At 40.6% G+C, this 20,854-nt stretch overlaps 1 protein-coding gene and 1 long non-coding RNA gene across 7 annotated transcripts in view; one reads left to right on the forward strand and one right to left on the reverse strand.

Moving 5' to 3' along the window:
- Positions 1–20,854, forward strand: part of LOC140493513 (uncharacterized) — a 151,581-nt gene that overhangs the window by 48,884 nt on the left and 81,843 nt on the right. The window lies entirely within an intron of this gene.
- Positions 15,398–20,854, reverse strand: part of LOC140493511 (protein phosphatase 1 regulatory subunit 12A-like) — a 160,487-nt gene continuing 155,030 nt past the window's right edge. For all 5 annotated transcript variants that reach the window (XM_072592017.1, XM_072592018.1, XM_072592019.1 and 2 more), the window contains one exon: positions 15,398–20,795. In XM_072592017.1, the coding sequence (XP_072448118.1) occupies positions 20,709–20,795 (87 nt within the window). In that variant the 3' untranslated portion in view covers positions 15,398–20,708. The remainder of the gene's footprint in view (positions 20,796–20,854) is intronic.

The raw sequence follows: 20,854 nt of genomic DNA on the forward strand, positions 1-20,854 counted from the left end.
CTGGTCAATTACCGCCCTATCATCAGTAAAGTGATGGAAGGGGTCATCAACAGTGCTGTCAAGCAGCACCTGCTCAGCGACATCCAGTTTGGGTTTTGCCAGGGTCAGTCAGCTCTTCATCTCATTATAGAGTCATAGAGATGTACAGCATGGAAACAAACCCTTCGGTTCAACCCATCCATGCCGACCAGATATCCCAACCCAATCTAGTCCCACATATCAGCACCTGGCCCATATCCCTCCAAACCCTTCCTATTCATATACCCATCCAAATGCCTTTTAAATGTTGCAATTGTACCAGCATCCACCACTTCCTCTGGCAGCTCATTCCATACACGTACCACCCTCTACGTGAAAACATTGCCCCTGAGATCTCTTTTATATCTTTCCCCTCTCACCCTAAACCTTATGCCCTCTAGTTCTGGACTCCCCGACCCCAGGGAAAAGACTTTGTCTATTTATCCTATCCATGCCCCTCATAATTTTGTAAACCTTTATTAGGTCACCCCTCCGCCTCCGATGCTCCAGGGAAAACAGCCCCGGCCTGTTCAGCCTCTCCCTCAGATCCTCCAACCCTGGCAACATCCTTGTAAATCTTTTCTGAATCCTTTCAACATCTTTCCGATAGGAAGGACACCAAAATTGCACGCAATATTCCAATAGTGGCCTAACCAATGTCCTATACAGCCGCAACATGACCTCCCAACTCCTGTACTCAATACTCTGACCAATAAAGGAAAGCATACCAAACGCCTTTTTCACTATCCTCTCTACCTGCGACTCCACTTTCAAGGAGCTATGAACCTGCACTACAAGGTCTCTTTGTTCAGCAAAACTCCCTAGGACCTTACCATTAAGTGTATAAGTCCTGCTAAAATTTGCTTTCCCAAAATGCAGCACCTCGCATTTATCTGAATTAAATTCCATCCGCCACTTCTCAGCTCATTGGCCCATCTGGTCCAGATCCTGTTGTAATCTGAGGGAACCCTGTTTGCTGTCCACTACACCTCCAATTTTGGTGTCATCTGCAAACTTACCAACTGTACCTCTTATGCTCGCAGTCAAATCATTTATGTAAATGACAAAAAGTAGAGGACCCTGCACCGATCCTTGTGGCACTCCACTGGTCACAGGCCTCCAGTCTGAAAAACAACCCTCCACCACCACCCTCTGTCCTCTACCTTTGAGCCAGTTCTGTATCTAACTGGCTAGTTCTCCCTGTATTCCATGAGATCTAACCTTGCTAATCAGTCTCCCATGGGGAACCTTGTTGAACACCTTACTGAAGTCCATATAGATCACATCTACTGCTCTGCCCTTATCTATCTTCTTTGTTACTTCTCCAAAAAATTCAATCAAGTTTGTGAGACATGATTTCTCACGCACAAAGCCATGTTGACTATCCCGAATCAGTCTTTGCCTTTCCAAATACATGTACATCCTGTCCCTCAGGACTCCCCCCAACAACTTGCCCACCACCAAGGTCAGATTCACCAGTCTATAGCTCCCTGGCTTGTCTTTACTGCCCTTCTTAAACAGTGGCACCACGTTTGCCAACTTCCAGTCTTCCGGCACCTCACCTGTGACTATCGATGATACAAATATCTCAGCAAGAGACCCAGCAATCACTTCTCTAGCTTCCCACAGAGTTCTCGGATACACCTGATCAGGTCCTGGGGATTTATCCACTTTTAACCGTCTCAAGACATCTAGCACTTTCTCCTCTGTAATCTGCAAGATGTCACCATCTATTTCCCTACAGTCTATATCTTCCATATCCTTTTTCACAGTAAATACTGATGCAAAATCAGTAGTACCTCCCCCATTTTCTGAGGTTTCCACACAAAGGCTGCCTTGCTGATCTTTGAGGGGCCCTATTCTCTCCCGAGTTATCTCTTTTGTCCTTAATATATTTGTAAAAACCCATTGAATTCTCCTTAATTACATTTGCCAAGGCTATCTCATGTCCCCCTTTTGCCCTCCTGATTTCCCTCTTAAGTATACACCTACTTTCTTTATACTCCTCGAAGGATTCACTCGATCTCTCCTGTGTATACCTGACATATGTTTCCTTCTTTTTCTGAACCAAACCCTCAATTTCTTTAGTCATCCAGCATTCCCTATACCTACCAGCCTTCCCTTTCACCCTGACAGGAATATACTTTCTCTGGATTCTTGTTATCTCATTTCTGAAGGCTTCCCATTTTCCAGCCATCCCTTTACCTGCGAACATCTGCCTCCAATCAGCTTTCAAAAGTTCTTGCCTAATACCGTCAAAATTGGCCTTTCTCCGATTTAGAATTTCAACTTTTAGATCTGGTCTATCCTTTTCCATCACTATTTTAAAACGAATAGAATTATGGTTGCTGGCCCCAAAGTGCTCCCCCACTGACACCTCAGTCACCTGCCCTGCCTTATTTCCCAAGAATAGGTGAAGCTTTGCACCTTTCTCATACTGTATCAGAAGATTGTCTTGTACACACTTAAGAAATTCCTCTCCATCTAAACCTTTAACACTATGGCAGTCCCAGTCGATGTTTGGAAAGTTAAAATCCCCTACCATAACTACCCTATTATTCTTACAGATAGCTGAGATCTCCTTACAAGTTTGTTTCTCAATTCCCCTCTGACTATTGGGGTGGGGGGGGGGGGGGGGGTCTATAATACAATCCCAATAACGTGATCATCCCTTTCTTATTTCTCAGTTCCACCCAAATAACTTCCCTGGATGTATTTCCGGGAATATCCTTCCTCAGCACAGCTGTAATGCTATCCCTTATCAAAAATGCCACTCCCCCTCCTCTCTTGCCTCCCTTTCTATCCTTCCTGTAGCATTTTATCCTCGAACATCAAGCTGCCAGTCCTGCCCATCCCTGAGCCATGTTTCCGTAATTGCTATGATATCCCAGTCCCATGTTCGTAACCATGCCCTGAGTTCATCTGCCTTTCCTGTTAGGCCCCTTGCATTGAAATAAGTGCAGTTTAATTTATTAGTCCTACCTTGTCCCTGCCTGCCCTGACTGTTTGACTCACTTCTGTTCTCAGATTGATCTCTTTCCTTACTACCTCCCTGGGTCCCACCCCCCCCAACTTACTAGTTTAAATCCTCCCAAGCAGTTCTAGCAAATTTCCCTGCCAGTATATTAGTCCCCTTCTAATTTAGGTGCAATCCGTCCTTCTTGTACAGGTCACTTCTACCCCAAGAGAGATTCTAATGATCCAAAAAAAATAGAAACAGGCCCTTCGGCCCAACCAGTCCACACAAACTCAGACCCATTTCACTCTAACCAATGCACCTAATTAGCCTTGGTTCCAGAGCGGATTCCAGAGCTGAGGGGATTGTGACAGCCCTTGACATCAAGGAGCCCTGGCAAAACTGGAATCAATTGGTATCAGAGGCAAACACTCTGCTGGTTAGAGTCAGACCTGGCAGATGGTTGGAAGATGGAGGAAGGTGGTTGTGGTTGTGGAGGGTCAGTCACCTCAGCTCCAGGACATCTCTGCAGGAGTTACTCAGGGTAATGTCCTCAGCCCAACAATCTTCAGTTGTTTCATCAATTACCTTCTCTCTGTCATTAGGTCAGAAGTGGGGATGTTGACTGATGATTACACAGTGTTCAGCACCATTTGCAATTCCTCAGATACTGAAGCAATCTGTGCTCAAATACAAAACGATCTGGACAATATCCAGGATTGGGCCAACAAGTGCCAAGTAATATTCAAGCCACATAAATGCCAGACTATGTCCATCACCAATAAGAGGCACTCTAACCACCGCCCCTTGACATTAGTGATATTACCATTACTAAATACTCCAACATCAACATCCTTGGGGTTACCATTGACCAGAAACTCAACTGGACTCAGCGCATCAACACATTGGCTACAAGAGCAGATCAGATACGAAGGATAACTCACCTCCTGACACTCCAAAGTAAATTCACCATCTCCACGGCACAAGTCAGAAGTGTGATGGAATATTCCCCATTTGCCTGGATGGGTGCAGCTTCAACAACACAAGAATCTTGACACCATCCAGGACAAAGCAACCCGCTCGACTGGCACCACATCTACGAACATTCAATCCTTCCGCTACGGCACTCAGTAGCAGCAGTGTACATTATCTTCAAGATGCACTGAAGACATTTACCAAAGATCCTTCGACAACACCTTTCAAACCCACGACCACTTCCAGCTGGAAGGACAAGGCCAGCAGGTACTTGGGAACACTACCACGTGCAAGTTCCCCTCCAAGCCACTCACCAACCTGACTTGAAAATATGCTACTATTCCTTCACAATCGTTGGGTCAAAATCCTGGAATTCCCTCCCTACTGGCATTGTGGGTCAACTCACAGCAAATTGACTGCAGTGATTCAAGAAGGCAGCTCATCACCACCTTCTCAAGGGCAAATAGGGATGGGCTATCAATGCTGGCCAGCCAGCGGCACCAAGTCCCACAAATGAATTTAAAAAAACTTGAACAAGAATCTAATTTGTTTGACTACTTAAGATTAAATTTATGAGGTTGACTATTACACGAATACTATTTTTGACGGTCTGAAATTCATGCCGTCAAAATTCATACCATATCATTAACAGAAGCCCAATTGATCTCTAAACGAATGAAAAAGAATAAAACACGAATTATGGTAATTCTGAAAACCCAGAGCGGAACGCAACAGCCAGTGGACTGGAGGACCGTGAGTGGAGCGGAGCGACTGGCAGACTGGAAAGCTGGAGCAGAACATGACAGACGGCACACTGACTCATAAATGTTGATCTGTTATCTGTGAAGAACAAGGGTAGATTTTTACATGAGATATATGGAAAATCCCAGATTATTTGGCCAAAAATAGGAGATCGACTATTATTCAAGTATAGACGGTAATTTTTTTTACTTCATTAGTCTCCCAGGAAGACAAAATTATATGATCAGCGACTGACTTACTCCAGTATTTCTCAAAATAGAGTCATAGAGATGTACAGCACGGAAACAAACTCTTCGGTCCAACCCGTCCATGCCAACCAGATATCCTAACCTAATCTAGTCCCATTTGCCAGCACTTGGCCCTTATTCCAATAAACCTCTCCTATTCATATACCCATCAGATGCCTTTTAAATGTTGCAATTGTGCCAGCCTCCACCACTTCCTTTGGCAGCTCATTCCATACACGCACCACCCTTTGCCTGAAAAAGTTGCCCCTTCAGTCCCTTCTAAATTTTTCATCTCTCACCCTAAACTTATGCTCTCTAGTTCTGGACTCCCCCACTCCAGGGAAAAGACCTTATCTATTTACCCTATCCATGCCCCTCATGATTTTATAAACCTCGATAAAGGTTTATAAAACCTCAGCCTCTGTGAAAAATAGCCCAGCCTCCTCAGCCTCTTGCTGTAGCTCAGACCCTCCAACCCTGGCAACATCTTTGTAAATCTTTTCTGAACCCTTTCAAGTTTCACAACATTCTTCTGATAGGAGGGGGACCAGAATTGCAAACAATATTCCAAAAGTGACAGAACCAATGTCCTGTACAGCCGCAACATGACCTCCCAACTCCTATAGTTGATGCTCTGACCAATAAAGCACAGCATACCAAACACCTCCTACACTATCCTATCTACCTGCAACTCCACTTTCAAGGAATTATGAACCTGTACTCCATGGTCTCTTTGTTCAGCAACTCTCCCAGGACCTTAGCATAAAGTGTACAAGTCCTGCCCCGATTTACCTTTCCAAAATGCAACGCTTCACATTTATCTAAATTAAACGCCACCTGGCATTCTTCAGCCTATTGGCCCATCTGATCAAGATCCTGTTGTACTCAGAGATAACCTTCTTCACCGTCCACTACACCTCCAATTTTGGTGTCATCTGCAAACTTACTAACTATACCTATGTTCACATCCAAATCATTTATATAAATGATGAAAAATAGTAGACCCAGCACCGATACTCAGGTCTCCAGTCTGAAAGGCAATCATCCAACACCACCCTCTGTCTTCTACCTTTGAGCCAGTTCTGTATCCAAATGGATAGTTCTCCCTGTATTCCATGTATTCCAACCTTGCTAACCAGTCTACCATGAGGAAGCTTGTCGAATGCCTTACTGAAGTCCATATAATCACATCCATTGCTCTGCCTTCATCAATCCTCTTTGTTACTTCTTCAACAAACTCAATCAAGTTTGTGAGACATGATTTCGCATGCACAAAGCCACGTTGACTGTCCCTAATCAGTCCTTGCCTTTCCAAATACATGTAAATCCTGTCCCTCAGGGTTCCCTCCAACAACTTGCCTACCAGTGACGTCTGGCTCACTGGTCTATAGTTCCCTGGCCTTTCCTTACCACCTGTCAAATGGTGCCTCTACATTAGCCAACCTCCGATCTTCCTGCACCTCACCTGTGACTATTGATGATACAAATATCTTAGCAAGGGGCCCAGCAATCACTTTCCTAGAGTTCTAGGGTACACCTGATCAGGTCCTGGGCATTTATCCACCTTTATGTGTTTTAAGACATATAGCACCTCCACCTCTAAAAGAGACATTTTTCAAGATGTCACCATCTATTTCCCCACATTCTCTATTTTCCATGTCCTTCTCCCCAGTAAACACTGTTGCGAAAAACTCATTTAGTATCTCCCCCATCTCTTGCGATTCCACACATAAGGTGCCTTGCTGTTCTTTGAGGAGCCCTATTTGATCCCTAATTACCTTTTTGTCCTTAATGTATTCATAGAATTCTTTGGATTCTCCTTAGCTGTATTTGCCAAAGCTGTCTCCTCCCCTTTTTTGCCTGCCTGATTTCCATCTTAAGTATACTCCTACTATTTTTATACTCTTTAAAGAATTTACTCAATCTCTCCTGCCTATACTTGACATATGCTTCCTATTTTTTCTTCACCAAAATCTCAAGTTCTCCAGTCATCCAGCATTTCCTACACCTACTTATCCTTGCCTTTCATCCTAAGAAGAACATACGGTTCTCTATAGTTCATCTTCCATTATCTTCTGGACTTTTAAACAAGTTAAAAACTCTCCCCAGCCCTGACTGCTTGGAGACTGTAACTAACAGAAACTCTGCTGATGTGGAATTAACCCTTTGTTTTGTTAATTTTATAGGATGTCACTGGCTAATGCCAGAATTTGTTGCCTATCCCTAATTGCCAAGAGGGAAGTTAAGAGTCAACCACACTGCTATGAGTCTGGAGTTATATGTAGGCCAGACAAGGATGCCAGTTTTCTTCCGTAAAGAACATTAGTGAACCAGATAGGTTTTTCCTGACCATTGACAATGATCATCATCAGACTCTTAATTCCAAATTTTATTGTATTCAATTCAAACTCTACTATCTACTATGACAGGATTCGAACCTGGGTCTCTGGATTAACAATCCAGCAATAATACCACCTGCTCCTGGCCTCTTTCTCTCTCTCTAAATTGTTAAACTTGTCAGTAAACATATTGGCAACAACCTGCCAGGTGGCTGGCCAGTTTTTTTTTAACTAAAATCACATGACTTCACAAAAATGTTATTTGTAACTTACCATTCAAAATTACTTACTGATCTTTGAAAAAAGTTGGATCTTCACCGAATTGAAAATAAAATCCATTTTCCTCTACATAAAAAAACTAAGTTCCTAAATATTATATTGTGAATCTTCAACACAACATCTTTTGTTTGTTGATATTTTGAATGTTTGTCAAAATTCCATGTTCAATACAAGTTATGTGATGAAGATGAAGTCACATTATATTCTACTTTAATTAGCTGACTGGAAAAGAACCAATGGCAGCTAGAAATAATCAACTTCAAAGCTACTCCAATTTCCAATCTTCTCAATGAACTCATGGTTGTAGAACAATTTTTTTTTGAATGAATCTCCATTTTCATTTCTGTTTTTTCTTCTTTTCACAACTCTTCACTGACCTTACTAATGAGTCATCTACCACTTTATGCCTTAAGAATCCGCGTTTCCTTCTAAATACATATTTTGCAATTCACCACCTCATTCTCCTTATTGGGCTAATTATTCGCTACTTCTCCATCCTCACCAGGTTCTACTAGTAAAATGCTTGCAGGGCCCTTTTGAGTACTTCCCACCTAACAAATCTACACAACTGAGATAAGAGTTACTGTTCCCAAAGAGTTACCAAAGTAAGAGTTGATCCAAGTTACAGAATGAAGAGTTCTCAAAAGAGTAGAAGAGCTGAAGAACATAATAAGGGAATGGGTGGGTTTGAACATGAATGATGATATAAAAATCGAGCCACTGGTGAACCAGGAGCCTGTAATATGGGAGTGATTGATGAATTTAGTGAGAGTTAGGACATCAGCAGTAAAGATTTGCATGAACTTAATTTTATAAATTGTTAAAGGATACACAGGAGTAGCTGAAACTGGAGATAATGAAATGCAATACTACTGTATAACTCACAGGTGCTGTACGTCATAGAATCTAATACAAACACTTAATGTCATGTGAATTTTCATATTGGTATGATCCACATCTTTAAGCAATTATCGTGGTGCATTTGTAGCATCCAGGACTATTATTGTACATAATCTACATCATTATGCTCTTAACACGCTATAATACATATCAAATAAGATTCATTTCTGAATAAATTGCATTGTATGATATTCCGTTTCCAATAACTTTGGTTCTTAAAATTGTATGTTGTACATGCATTTCATAATAAATATGAAAAACAGCCTTGTCAATATAAATTTGCTTGCCTGCTCAGGGAATGAAAATTCACCTAACCACAAAACCAACAGCTCTGTTGCCAAGTTAAATAAAAATTAGTGATGAGAATTGTTCTTAAACCCCTCATATATGTTGCTTCATGGTTGAAGCAATTTTAAATTCAGATCCCAAATTCACTATGGGAGCCCGATTTAAAGATGTTCATTTATTACTTACCTCTTCACTTTGGGAAACTTGGCTGTCTTAATATCCATTGTGGAAAAAAAGGACATTTATGTATTCTCATCAAAATACACATACCTCACCATTATCACTTTAATTCCCAAAATTCTCCAGATCATCATTTGGGCCTAGGGTAGAGATAGGGTTAATAGAGACCTGTGTCTCACATTTAGGAATTCAACAAATGAACTAATGTTACATTTCCCTCTAACTACAATTGATGTAATGTATATACCCATTGCCAGTTCCGTTTAGCTATGAGTCTAGTTTTCCATAACATTTTAAATTTATGCTGATGTGCTCCTACAACAAAAGCTCAAGATTTTCTCTATGATAAGCACAATTCATTAAAATTCTACGTCATTTCTAAACTATATTTTCAACTATTTATGCACACCTTTCAATTTCTGATGGTTTGTTTATAACTCACAAAGGCTATAATGCTGCAAATCCTTATTTAAGATTTTGCAGATTATATTTTGGTAAAATTGTTCAGCATATATTTATGGATTGGATGCTCAATTATTGTAGCTGATCAGCCTTCCCCAATCAATTCAAGTGCATGTTGGTGCTGCTTTCCTTTGCTGAATTTCTTTATTTTCACTCCTTTCATCAGTGTCATGTCTATGGCTTCCTCTGCCTGCTTTATCATTGTTATTTGCTTTTCTCACACTTACAATTTGTATCCTTTTGCTTTGAGATACTCCTCTGCAGTTGAAGATCCTCTTGTAAAGAACATAGCAGGAATAGGAGTAGATGACAAAGCTCCCCTGAACCCATTCTGCAAGTTAATACAACCATGGATGATTTGCTATTTCACCTCCATTTTATTCCTGCTCATCATATCCCTAAACAACCCAAGGCACCAAAAAAGCTGTCCACCTCAACTTTGAGTATATTCAATGATGGAACATTTATGACCCGCTGGGGTAGACAAATTAATCCCTGTACAAATCTTATTCATTGCCTTTAACCTCTTGCAATAGAAAACAACATGCTATTTGCTTTCCTAACTGAACCTACATGGGGGTTGGTAGCATACTGTTATGATTGCTAGACTATTAATCCAGATACCCAGGTAATATTTTTAGAACATGGGTTCAAAAGAAAACTGGAATTACGAGTTTAATGATGATCATGATGGTATCACTGATTGACAGGAAAAACCCTCTGGTTCTCTAATGTTCTTCAGAGAAGGAAACTGTTGTAACTACATAACTGCAGACCATGTAGAGAGAAGCTGCAAGGTAATGTTGGAAAGGTCAATAGTGATAGAGACAAGTGTAAAACTGGCAGGAGGAATGTAGAGAGTAATGGCTTTGAGCACAAACCTACAATAACCATATTTCCCCCAGATGTATGTGCTGTGTCAGGATTGGATTTTGAAGTGGTGGAGCCCAGTGTTTGTCGGATGGAGCTTTAATTATGCACAATGGAAGGAGGTGGCAATCTCATTGCTTATCAGTTCTTCAGGTGAAATCCAAGGACAAGAAGTTCTTATCTCATTTCCAACATAATTTGTTCAGTTTGATAGTTGGAATAACTATGGATCTCACACAATGTTTGAAGTTGCACAGATGTGTGACCAATAATCCATATCATTCCCAGTATTGATTTCTGGTTTGGAAGTTAGTACCACACACAGACCTTGGATGTCCACACAGAAGGAAACAAAATTAGAGGGAACACAGATCTCATATAACCCATATTCGTGCAACCATAAATTAGAATAAAAAGAGAGCTCTTGCTAGTCAAAGACAAAGGCTGTCATGCCAGCTGCAGAAGGTGAGGCTATCCTCCCAAGCAGCCACCCTGGGAGATTATTGTCGAAGGTGGGTACTGCTGTTTGGTCTTGACATTATTCACATGTTGTAGAGTCAGAGAGTCATAGAGATGGACAGCATGGAAACAGACCCTTTAGTTCAACTCGTCCATGCTGACCAGGTATCCTGAACTAATCTAGTCCTATTTGCCAGCACTTGCCCCATATCCCTTTAAACCCTTCCTATTCAAATACCCATTCAGATACCTTCCTCGGGCAGCTCATTCCATACATGCACTACCCTCTATGTGAAAATGTTGCCTCTTAGGTCCCTTTTATATCTTTCTCTCTCACTCTAAATCTATGCCTTCAAGTTCTGGACTCCTCCATCCCAGGAAAAAGACCTTGTATATTTTACCCTCTCCATGCCCCTCGTATTTTATATTCTATAAAGTCTAGAGAAGGTCACCCCTCAGTCTGTGACGCTCCAGGGAAAACTGTCCCAGCCTATTCAGTCTCTCCCTATAGCTAAATCTTTTCTGAACCCTTTCAAGTTTCACAACATCTTTTCAATAGGGAAGAGGCCAGAATTGCACACAATATTCCAAAAATGGCCTAACCAACGTCCTGTACAGCCACAACATGGTTTCCCAACTCCTACACTCAATGCTCTGACCTATAAAGTAAAGCATACCAAACGTCCTATCTACCTGTGACTCCACTTTCAAGGAGCCATGAACCTGCACTCCAAGGTCTTTGTTCAGCAATATTCCCAAGGACCTTACCATTAAGTGTATAAGTCCTGCTCTGATTTACTTCTCCAAAATGTGGCACCTTGCATTTATCTAAATTAAACTCCATCTGCCACTCCTCAGCCCATTGGCCCATCTGACCCAGATCCCATTGTACTCTGAGGTCCTCCTGCTTTTCCATGAGGTCCGATTACAACTACATGTATCCGCTGCATTGTAGGTGGAGGACAGGTTGCACCACTGACACAGTTCGCCCACTGCATGATCACATTTTTTTCTGCATAGTGCTAGGACTTTAATGGAATTATGTAGGAAGTAAGAAAGAGCAAGAGAGCACAAGCACATTTCTGAGTTAGCTCTCCAGGACATTTCAACTAAAATACCTGTCCGACATTATATCTAACCCTTTCTTCATTCTCTACAATAATCCTCATTTCTGTTTTTAAGGGATCAATGTCTAGTTTAGCCACCTACCTTTTGTTTATAAATAGTTTTAATAAACCTGTTCAGATATGTAACAACACTTGCCTGGAGCAATTGGCACCACTGACACATTTTGCCCACTGCATGATCACATTTTTTCTCTGCATATTGCTAGGACTTTAATGGAATTATGTAGGAAATAAGAAAGAGTAAGAGAGCACAAACACATTTCTGAGTTAGCTCTCCAGGACATTTCACCTAAAATATCTGTCCAACATTATATTTAACCTTTCCTCATTCTCTATAATAATTCTCATTTCTGTCTTTAAGGGACCAATTGGCACTTTCCCCTGCCACCGCAGGAACTGTAAAACCTGCGCCCACACCTCCTCCCTCACCTCTATCCAAGGCGCTAAAGGAGCTTTCCACATCCAAAGTTTTACTTGCACATCCACTAATATCATTTATTGTATCCGTTGCTCCCGATGCGGTCTCCTCTACATTGGGGAGACTGGGCCCCTCCTAGCAGAGTTCTTTAGGGAACATCTCCGGGACACCCGCACCAATCAACCACACCGCTCCGTGGCCCAACATTTCAACTTCTCCTCCCACTCTGCCGAGGACATGGAGGTCTTGGGCCTCCTTCACCGCCGCTCCCTCACCACCAGACGCCTGGAGGAAGAACGCCTCATCTTCCGCCTCATAACACTTCAACCCCAGGGCATCAACGTGGACTTCAACAGTTTCCTCATTTCCCCTTCCCCACCTCACCCTAGTTCCAAACTTCCAGCTCAGCACTGTTCCCATGACTTGTCCGGACTTGTCCTACCTGCCTATCTCCTTTTCCACCTATCCACTTCCACCCTCTCCTCCCTGACCTATCACCTTCATCCCCTCCCCTACTTACCCATTGTACTCTATGCTACTTTGTCCCCACCCCCACCCTCCTCTAGCTTATCTCAGGTTCACTGCCTTTATTCCTGATGAAGGGCTTTTGCCCGAAACGTCGATTTCGAAGCTCCTTGGATGCTGCCTGAACTGCTGTGCTCTTCCAGCACCACTAATCCAGAATCTGGTTTCCAGCATCTGCAGTCATTGTTTTTACCTCTAAGGGACAAATGTCTAGTTTAGCTACTTATCTTTTGTTTATAGATATTTTTAATTAACCTGTTCTGACATGTAACAACACTTGCCTGGGGCAATTGGCACTTGAACCCAGGCTTTCTGGCTACCTCTTGTTCATATACAAGCTCTTACAACTTCTAAAAGTATACATTGCTGTCTAGTTGATACTTGTTCTATTTTACCCCATTTTATGTAATTTTTAGTTCCCTTTGCTAGTTTCCAAAACACACCGAATCTCAGGCTATTATCCTTTGTAACATAAACTTTTCACACAATCTAACACTATTCCTAAGTCAATGGATCTTCCTGAGTTTTTGTGGTTTTATTAGAATAGCTCTACTGAACATGGTTAACCACTTATAGATGAAAATAAACAGAGATATATTTGATATCTTTCAGTATACAATCAATCTTAGTCAGCTGTCCTCTCATATCTATAGAATTGATATTTTGAAGTTTAGCATACCTGAGTCCATTGCTTTCAAACCTATATGGAATTGAATTGCATTATTTCTTTTCCTCCAGATGATACTTACTACAGTATATTTGATTACTTCTCAAACCTTCCTCAAATGTACGTTACAAGATTTAAAGTAGCTTTATCCCTGGTTAGTTCTCCAACATATTGTTCCTGGAAAGCTTCACTGGATCATTCTGTAAACTCATATCTCAGGCCACATTAACAAATTTGGTTTGTTCTGCTCATATGAATTAAAATACACACAATTATTACATTGCCTTTGTTATATGCCTCTGTTTTCTTTTGCATAATACTTTGTGTAACATTTATAACTACTGCCAGGTGACTTAGAAGCCAGTCGCACCAGCATTTTCTAATCCTGGAGTGTCCTAGTTTCCAACCATAATAATATTTCCTGATTTTCAGAGAAAATAATCCTTTCTTACAATCAATATGGTGTCCTTTACTAATACGCCTCTACAGCATTGCCTGAAACTTAAGTGGATCATTCTATGATCTTTTTTTATCTAAACATGCCAATTCTCTCAAAATTCTGACCATGCTCTCTGGAAAACAAACAGCTAGAATAAATGAAATTGCCAACAGCTTGCACAATACATTCCCTCATCATAAAATCTTTACCTTGAAAGCAATTAAACTGGGTCATATCAAAATCTATTTTTCCAGTAGAATCTCCCAACCTTGCAAATTCTGTCCCATGTTTTACATTCTGCTGGGGAGAATACAAAAAAGAACCTGTATCCCAAGTAATTTGCAAACCAAATTATCTGGTTTGTTCTCTGTAGCTTCACTGACCCCAACTGAAATGAATAGGCCAAGATAGCCACCATCTTAAAACTAGCGAATTAAAAATAATTTACATTGTCTATATATAGCTGATGTCACCGAGAAACAATCTTTGTAATCATACTATAATTTGCAGCCTCATAGAACACTGTACCACCTTAGTGCTTGTAGTGTCAATCATAGCATTTGTAGACCAGATGGTTGAGTTACATGCTCTCAGCCATGGGCATTAGGGGCAATATCAGATTTAGATATCATCTTTTCCCCACTGTCAACAATCTGCCAACAGTTGCTGTTTATGTCCATGCTAAGAAATTTGGCAATTTGAACCAATGCATTATGGGATGCTTTTTTGATGAATGATTTCTGAAGGTTAATAACCTCAGCTACAAACCTCACTCACCTCTACGTCAATTTTGTTTTCTTGATACAGTGCGAACTGGAAATATTCAAAAATGACAATTTCAACATAATTAACTGAGAAAGGCACTTCCAAATGTTGTTGCGAATCACGATTTGGCAATTATAAATGAAGACTTCCTTTTGTAGCATGTGCAGTGTCAGTGCCACATTTGCTTCTTTTACCCAATGTTGTTACAGCTTCTGAGTGAGACTAACGATGGTTTGTATTGTACAGCATCATCACAGAGCTGAATTGAGACTGCACAAATTCATTTGACAACATACTCTTATAGCAGGGAGCAGAGACCAAATCCATTCTTTAATATGGTCTGGATTAAAATCTGGAATTATTGGGAGCATCTTGATGGCACCCAATTGTGGAATGCAATAATTAAGTCAAAAAACCATTCATCATTCCACAATGAACAGAGTCATGTAACTTACCAGCCTTTGGAAAAACCCAAACATCTTACTTCAGCCAAGCAAATACACTTTTCCTATATTCCAGGTGGGCTCCACTCAATAACAGCACAGGATCCTTAAAGGAGATGCTTCTTTGTAATGAGTTCTGTACCCAAATATCCCTTCAGATATAAAACCTGAAAAAATGTAAATTCAAAGTACAGAAGAAAGGAGAAAGAGGAAGTCTAGAAGCAGCAAGACAGCTAATAGGACATGACATGAATCTGTTCCTTTTTTTTGTAAAATATATATTTTTATTTTTGGTGCATATTGTGCTCATCAATACGAAGGATGGCAGTGCTGAGATCTGAATATATTTTCACTTTTATACCCAGTATCAATATTATCTACTCCCAGAAAAACACATGGTATTGTTGAGAAATTATCTTAATTAACGTTTTGAAATTGAGACCTTCTCCCCTCTCAAAATAAAGGCTTTTGACATTTCTATTTTTCATACAAGTCATCTCAGACAGGCAATGCCCTGTGTTAGAATTATGAAATTATGTTTTTTGGATGGCCTCTTCTCATTAAAATAAATTGACTGGATTAATTGAATTGTTCTGGTGTCTGCCTAGAGATTAAACAGGGCCCAGATCTTTTTCTGGGAAGAAGGGGCAAGTTGCTTACACTTGGAGAAAATGGCCACAGAGTGTGTCCGAATAGTGGACAAAATTAGTCTCCAAAGTCCTTGAAAAGTGTGAAAGAAGTCAGGTTGTAAACATCTGTGCTCCAAACTGTCCATTTACTTCCAATCCATTTGCTGCAAAAAAGGTCAGGTCTCAAGGATAGCTAATCAACATTTCCACCAGGACGCAAGGCTCATCTGATTCACATTGCCATGGAGATGGGCTAAGAGCAAGAGTCTAAACTAACCCAGGAAACTCTCAGAAAAGGTTAATTTGAGAGGATCTGGGAGATGCAGCAAGACAACGCATGATTTGTATAGCCTGTAGTAGAGAACGAATCTCTGCGGTATTTAAAAATCATTTTTGACAGGTCCTGGGAGAACTGAATATCTGCTTAAAAGGACAGGGTAAGCTACATTTTTTGCAGCATGTTTTTGGTTGTGCTAATAAAAGTGAAGTACTATCACACATTAAATCTTATGTCATTCTTTCAATGTTAAATAGAATTTCAAAACTTCTTTTTCCAGAAGAATTACAAAAATGAAGGTCAGAACTGAGATGCAGGCCTAAATCCCAAACTGAGATCCAGGTCTGAGAGGGAATTCTGGTAAAGACAGTGACATTGTGTGTTAACAAGGATCAAACAAGAGAATTCAGAGGTCTGAGAGTGAAGGCTGGGTACAAAAGTGAAGGGTGAATCAAAATGAAGGCCATGATCAAATCTGATGGTAAAGCTAGAAAGCTAAACAGCTCTGGAAAACACAGTCACCACGACACATTATAGCGAAGCTTGTCTCACTTCATATTTACCAAGAGCAAATCAAATTTTAACCAGTGGTTGATGTGAATTGGTGAGCAACAATTTTCTTTTAAATATTAACATACAAATGTACAAGAATATAAAGTTTACATTTGAGAGGAAGGTGAAATATATAGAACTCATTTCAAACACATTTGTGGATTTTATACAATAAGACATTGTGCAATTTGTTGGCAAGCATATAGAAAAGTAACTTATACATTATTGCATAAAAGACAAAACTCAGCATTATTGCACAAGTGATGGAGCACGTGCACTGTGTTCACCCATTAGGTACACAGTATGAAGGAAGCCCCTGCCCCATTCCTGCTCCCTTTTCCTAAATGTACAAATCTATTCTCTGCTTTCAAATTCAAGAGGACAATGGCTATAAGCAGGGAAGCACCAAGAGGTATGTATGCACAGATGTGGGAATAAATACTTCCTTCTCATTTTTGGGGCATTTCATTTTTGTGGCATTTCATTCTCGCAGAGCACCTTTACTGAAATACTGTTAATTTACGCAGTTTCATTCCGATATTTGGCAAGTACATAAGTACAGTCATCCTTTCACCAAATTAAATAAAAGACTTGCAAGATCATTGTTAATATAACCCATTTGCTTTGGCCATCAAAATATAACTCGGAATTTGCTCCTTCATATTGACTCAAAGAAAGACTGAGATATTGAATGGTTCAGTTCACCTCTGTTGCCTCCAAGTGTGCCAAACAATGATCATCCATTCTATCTTTTACTCAACTACTTCCTCAATCTAACTTTACAGAGTCTGGCTGTTCCAACTCTTGTTGATCTTAATGTGTACATGCTGAAGAAAAGTAATTGCTGTACAAATCTAAAGACCTCTTGAATGGTGGATGTCTCAATTCTGGTCATCACACTACCAGAAGGACATGGATGCTTTGGAGTGGGTGCAGAGAAGGTTTACCAGGATGCAGCCTGGTCTGGAGACTTTTAGTAATGAGGAAAGGTTGGATAAACTCAGATTATTTTCACTGGAAAGATGGAGGGGCAACCTGATAGAGATCTACAAAAGTATGAGATGCATAGATAGGTTGGATAGTCAGAGGCTTTTTCTCAGGGTGAAAAGGTCAACTACAAGTGGGCACAAGTTGAAGAGGAGGAACATTAAGGGGAGAAGTGCGGTGAAAAATTTTCACACAGAGGGTAGTAGGTGCCTAGAATGCAGGCACATTAGCAACATTTAAGGTGTATCTTATAGACGAATGATTGGGAAGCAAACAGAAGGATAGATATGGGCAATAAGTAGCGGGTCTAAATAAGGATTAGGAATTAGTGTAAATTTGATGGGCCAAAGGGTCGGCTCCTGTGCTGTATTACATTGTATTGTATCTGACCCTAATCTCTTGCAACTAAAATCTGCCAGCATACCATTCACAGTACAGTAACATAATGAATATTCCAACTTTCTGTGAGATCACCAACCAAGGAACAGACAAAGGATGACAACTTGTTATAGGTGATGTTGGGAAAGTCCACAAGGTTTCAGTGGACAAGTGTAGACAGTTTGGTCATGTAAATGTACTGGTGTTGCCTTGGGGCAGCAATGCTCAGTCTTCCAAAGCAAAAGGACAATACTTTCTTGAGACACCCAGCCAATTGCCAAATTTACAGAAGTGTCACAATATTGCTTGGTCACTACATTTTCAGATCAGTTAGTCACTGTTCTATTTGCAACAGCAGATTCCTCAGTTCAGGAGCAAGTGCTTGCTTGGATCCTCATCAGAAATAGACCAGAGAATGTCCCATTCAGTTGAGGGGAATGTCAGTGACTGCAGCCTAAGAGCTTTCAGGTTTTTAAAGTGCAGAGAGTAACAGCAAGCATCTAAACATTTGTCCTCCGGAATCCCTGCACTTATCTACCAAAATGATTTGCTGGCTATGCAATGAGTCTGGGGTTTAGCAATGATGTAACTGTGACTTATGCATCTTCAAAAGGAATAATTTAGGAAACAATATCCTTAATCAGATTGATCATCAATCTTTTGACTGGATTCCATGAACATTTTCATCAAATAATTGCATCAATGAGGTTGTGGCTTTTTTTGGCAATAGTGAGGCCTACTCCAATATTGAAGAAAATCACCTAGTGGAGGCAGGTAACCAATTTGGGTAAGAGGCCACCATACTCATATCACAGATATTTGTGCATTTAAAAAAATGTCTCTTACTTATATTCCAATTCATTGATTTGATCAGTAGCATTGCTGTCCAAGTCTGGAGGCTTGGGCTTCAAGCCCCACTCCAGGACTTCAGAATATGGGCGGACAATAGTGCAATAGTGAGGAAATACTGCACTGACAAAGAGCCATCCTGAGCATGAAATACTGAACCAAGTATGTAGTCACCTATGTTGGTGGAGATTAAGATCCCAGATTCACTTCTAAAGAGGAGCAATATACTTCTCTCTGGTGCCCTGATTTGCATCCTTTCCTTAGTCAACACCAAAAGCAGAATAACCAACTAATTCTCTTGTTAATGCTTTTACTATCTCACGCTTTCAATAATAACCACAGAAATTTGAGATGTTTTTGAGGGAAGTGGAAAGGGTTGTAGTCTCCCTTACAAGTGGAGCAATGTAAGAGCCCAGACTGTAGACATTTGCTCTTCAATAGCACCACAAGGAAGGTTTTTTTTATCAGCACCAGTACGAAAGGCTGTATTATAAAAGGATCTGCAAATTATATACTGTTGTAAACACACATACTTCTTTGGTACCATGGTACTTTAGATTCTGACTACTTTGTTTATATTGCTCATTCTGTGTTTCTTTCTTTTGGCAAAGAAAGTGGAACGTGCTGATTGTTCAGAATAGCTGATATTTTGGTACAGGATACAGGAAAGACCTGAGAAGATTTATTTTTGGCAAGAGAGGGGCAGGAGAAAGATTTTAAAATTGGGGGCAGTTTTTTTGTTTTAGAAACAGGGAGAGATCAAAACCAACCAGTTAGCAGGCAGAAAAATATAGTGCAATTCAAACTCTGAGTGCTCACACTGAGAAACATTTCCGTGCACAGATGTAGGTGCAGCTTTTTCCCCTTTCTACATCCCCCGATAAAAAAGGAAAGCCTTGACAATTAGCAGCAGCAGCAGCATTAACTGCTCCAGTGATAGTATCACATCTTTCACAATCTCTCCATGTTAGGATGATTCCTTCAACTGTTGCTGCTCTTATGCTATTGCAGTTTCAAACCCACATACCAGAGTTTAAACAATGACTCTGACGTTCAAGCTATTTTTAAACTATACTCGATTACGTATGGTGCCACTGCCTGGGTTCAACCCCTCATGTTAAAAAGTAACTCTCAATGGCTGTCTCTTCTTCTCTCTTTCTTTTTTTGTTGCTTCTCTTATAGTCAGCAGGGCTAATGATCAACTAAGGGGGATCACAAATCTAAGTGCATCTTATTTTTGGGAGGCAAAGGGTTCTTGACAAGGGCGTAAGGGCATCTTAACCACCTCTTTTAAGTCCACTTCTGCAGAGTATTTCATCAATGAAAGACTGTGCATGCCAGGAAAGTTAAGTTTTGTATGTTAGGTCGGAATCTTTGGTGAAGATGAATTTTTGGTAAATGTGTTCTTGGTGGAAGATCCAAAAAATACTGCAGGAATTTTTTAAAAATGGCTTTAAGTCTTGTTCTGTTCTATTCCCTTATAAAACAATGCAAAAGGAAGAGTCAGTCAAGCAGACCTGCCTTGCTCTGAATCTGATCCATGAATATCCATTTCTTCAACTGCTCACAAACAATGAGCAAAGCAAAGCGCCCTTTTTATAATCTCATCAGCAAAGTCAGGTAAATGTAGAATGTCCTTGTGGGGAGAGTGGGACAGCTGATTTATCATGGGCTCCCGAAATAACCATTCCTCACTGTCCCTCAGCAGCGTGTCGATACATGTACCAGTTATGAGCATCGTTTATAGACTTCATTGAACATGCCTTTCAAAACTATCCGGGGGCAGTAGTCCAGGTGCTATTGTAACAGCAATAGGCGTGGCTTGATTAGCATTCCCTCCAGGTAAAGAAGGTGAGGCAAGCATCTAGACATGGAGACCTGTGGAGTACATCCCATCACTCTGGAAAGCTTTGTGCAAGTGTTGACGTGAACGCCAATTACTTGGAGAGTTTGCTGATGACACGAATCAGTGCACCATTTTCATCTTTCAGTCTTTGATTGTCAGCCCTCAAATCTGTTAAAACCTGGAAAAATATTTTTTAAAAAGCTTATGTTTAGGGTATTGACCATTAACAAGAACCAT

Source organism: Chiloscyllium punctatum, chromosome 22 (genome assembly GCF_047496795.1).
Source record: "Chiloscyllium punctatum isolate Juve2018m chromosome 22, sChiPun1.3, whole genome shotgun sequence".
Classification (NCBI taxonomy): Eukaryota; Metazoa; Chordata; class Chondrichthyes; order Orectolobiformes; family Hemiscylliidae; genus Chiloscyllium; species Chiloscyllium punctatum.